Raw genomic sequence first — 3,621 nt, forward strand, 5'->3', positions numbered from 1 at the left:
AAGTTACTATTTAATGATTGTGTAATTAGACTATTATCCAACATGAATACTGTGATATCAGTAAATTATCCTGATTAACACCATATATTCACTCTCGGCTGTAAATGTCGGTCTAGTTTATCACAAATTTGAATGTATCCGGATTCATTTGGTCACAACTGAAATCTCGTTGCCGTGAACGGTCTGACTGAAGCGTTCTTGCCCCTCTGTCTTGCCCCTCTACGGCCGCCGTAGACAGCAGCACGACCCGCCTCCAACTCAAAAGTCTTAAGAGAAAGATTATGATCCCTGAAAACCTGAAAACTGCCACTGACAGAGTTTACCAGCAGAGTTTAACCTTTTATATCCGGATAAACTGAGAAACAAAATGCTCCGTCGGTGGTGAGTTCACGCTCACTCGCTGTCAGTGGGGAAACATGGCTTCGTTGCGTTCAAGGTTCTCGCTGTTGTGGCTCCTTGTTGTTGTGACAGAAGCTGTGTGGAGAACGAAACTAATCGGAGATGAAGCGGCCTGTGAGTCCAAAGACAACATGATCAGCGCAAGATCCGTGAAAACCTCCGAGGACACCGGACCGGAACCGGGAGACCTCGCAGCCGCGTTCACTGTCCGGACTCTGGATGGGGAGTTCTCCTACCAGCCCGGAGCTCTGCGGGGGCCTCTCATCATTCACGCTTTCACCAACAAGTCCGGGTTCCTGGAGTGTCTGTGGAGCTCGGAGTCGTCCCTGAGCAGCCTGGTCCAGAACCTGCCCGACAGCGCGCAGGTTCTGTTTCTGTCCCTGGACGACTCCGCGGTCACTGATGCTCTGTGGATGAGGGAGCAGCTGCAGCGGGCCGCCGTGCAGCACAGGTGACCGCAGAGGAGCCGCTGCTGCACGGGGTGGAGAGGCAATGAGATGTTGCACAGATTAAAAGTGTTGTTCAATGAAAGTGTGATCAGTTTAAATGTATTCAAGTGTTAGAAATAAAAGCACTAATTCTGCATTAATTGGAGATACATGGTATTAGATTGTGCTGATGCGTTAATGTGCAACCTGAACTGTAGTGATTCATTTTCTGTTGGACAATTTAAATACATTTTATTGGACCTTAATGCTTTTTGTGTGAATTAAATAGATATTTTTTTCCTCTTTGTGATTAAAATACTCATCTAAATGACACAATCTGTGACTTTTGGAGGGGAAATCTTCCTAAAACAATTGGAAACCACTGATTTTAATCCTAAACAGTATGTTGTGTTTTATAAATGTGTTTAATATAAAATCTTAACGCACAAACTAACTGGTAGATGTTGTGTCGTGGAGTTAAAAGTACATTTCCCCTCCGTAATAAGTCGCATAAAATGGAAACCCCTCAAGTTAATTACCTTATAATTTTACTCAAGTACAGAACTTTAATACATGTAATTAGTTACTTTGCACCACTGGGGAATAACAAGATGATGCAAACACACATTTGGAAAAGGAGGTTTATTAATAATAATTAATAAAACTTAACATCTCTGCAATAAGGAAGTTTAGTTCGGTCTTTTTCACACCAAGAGAGAAACATCGCTCAGTCAAAAATAATAACAAAGGAGACACAACAGGAGTAAAAAGACAGAACAGATACAAGTTAGTTTAATGTTAATAGTTAATAAAAGAAACAATCAAACAGGGGCTGTTTTGTTGGATGTAAATCAATTACAGGAAGCAACATAGATGGTATATTTTATAATTCAGCTGTATTTAAAGTGACTTCACTGAAATGCAGGTTGATCTAAAACTGTTATTTTATTATCTATAAGTTGGGTTTTACATTATTTTGTCTATTTAAGCTTTTTGGTGACACATTATACTGTATTTTCTGAGTATTAAACGTTACACTGTGTAAATAATAAAACCATAATGCTTAATGTCTCTCCTTCGTGTTCCCGCAGTAAGAAGGAGGTTCTGTCCAGGCTGCACTTCTCTCCGGTGCCGGTCTTCGCTCTGGGTAACTGGATACCCGCTGTCTTCTACTACTGGGGCTGCACGTCACGTAACTGTGTCCTCGCCCAGGCTGTTTTCACCTCCGAGGGTAAGAGCGCCGTCTCTTCGTGGGCCTTAAAGGTCAGAGTGACTCACCTGGTGGTTGGGCAGATGTAAACAAGGTTCCCACACATCCTGGACGTTTAGAGACTAGTTTTCCAGTCATGGAAACACCTGGAAGTTGATTAAAATGACCAAATATCCTGTAAATAATCTATCCTGGAAATCTTTACTTGTATTTTATCCCCTCGCTCAGATGTCCTACATAAACCTGAGTGTGAATTTAGTTTAAAAACAGTTAAATATGTAAATAATAGACCTACTGGTGAATAATATCACAGTCTGTGAGCAACTGCCTTCCTGTATTGTCAAGAAAAACTACTGGAAAATGTTTTCTTAAAGTATGTTTAAGTGAGTAATACTTCTATCACCAAAAAAAATACTGTGTGATGGTTGAATTTGTAATATTTCAGCTGCATTAGACAGATTTTTGTATGAGTACATCGCTCTAATCTTAGCATCCACTCTAATCTAACTGCTGTATTCATTTGATTTGTTTCCAGAACCACTAGGTACGGTCTTTTTAAGGTCTTCAACTTAAAACTCCCTTTGTGTTTGTGTCTTAAGCTCCCAAAAAAAACCCATTTTGCTGTATATTCTTATGAAACAACCCCTGATTTCCTGTAAAATGTGATTTATTTGGGTAATGTATGTACCATTTTCCTCCTCACAGGGTGGAACATGCCCGTGGTTATCAAGAGACTAGATGCCAGGTACGATTGGCTCATGGCTCGCTGGAGTCAGAAGTCGTATCGGCTGATGGACGCAGGGGACGGGTGCCATCCTTCCCCTTTGGTGGAAGGTGCTGTGGCCTGGGTCTCTGAGGGAAACTGCTCTTTCTTCACTAAGGTCTGTTAATGTCAGAGATAACGCAGCGTGCGATTTAAAGTTAAGTGTGTAACATTTAAGAGGATCTATTGGCAGAAATTGAATCTGGATAACACCTTTTTTGCGAATTTTACAGCCACCGTAGTTTCTCCTCCATGCTTGGAGGGATGAGCTGTATTCAGTTGGTTGCAACTTCACCCCTAGATGCCACTAAATCCTTCACACTGCCAGCCCCCAGTTTCAGAGCGTAGTTCACTGTTGCTGTACATGTGCATTTGTTATAATTATGACTATAGTAGTCAGTGAATGTTAGTGACTAATCCAGCAGCATGAAGGCCAGTTCGCTGTCTGTCTGACAGTGAAAATAGTAATTAGTTGCAATCCTTTGTAGCTTTTAATTATCTCCATTCCTTTTGTCATCTAATATGAATCCATCCACCGCTCGCTGTCCTTCCTTCCAGGTGCAGAGTATGGCCAAATCCAACGCCACCGGTGTCCTCGTCTACGCTCTTCCCGGTAACCCGATCCAGGACATGAACTGTGACGGGCATGAATGCGACACACCGCTGAGCATCCCCGCTGCCATGGTGCATCTAGAGCCTTCAGTCGCTCAGGCGCTGCGGTAAGAGCGTCTCCCTGGGATTAACTGAACACTTTAAAGGTTAAAGTTAAGATGCTCAGAAGGAACACAGCTTTAAATAAATAATAATATTACATAGGCTCT

General features: G+C 42.2%; 1 protein-coding gene across 1 annotated transcript in view; it reads left to right on the forward strand.

The window, feature by feature from the left end:
• Positions 1 to 215: 215 nt before the first annotated feature.
• The window catches only part of si:dkey-256h2.1, a 12,470-nt gene continuing 9,064 nt past the window's right edge, over positions 216 to 3,621 (forward strand). Inside the window, 4 exon segments of the mRNA XM_035673197.1 lie at positions 216 to 850; positions 1,919 to 2,058; positions 2,743 to 2,918; positions 3,359 to 3,519. Coding sequence (XP_035529090.1) covers positions 417 to 850; positions 1,919 to 2,058; positions 2,743 to 2,918; positions 3,359 to 3,519 — 911 coding nt within the window. The 5' untranslated portion in view covers positions 216 to 416.

This window comes from Morone saxatilis, unplaced genomic scaffold (genome assembly GCF_004916995.1).
Source record: "Morone saxatilis isolate NCDOM2014 unplaced genomic scaffold, NCSU_SB_2.0 Contig24, whole genome shotgun sequence".
Taxonomy (NCBI): domain Eukaryota; kingdom Metazoa; phylum Chordata; class Actinopteri; family Moronidae; genus Morone; species Morone saxatilis.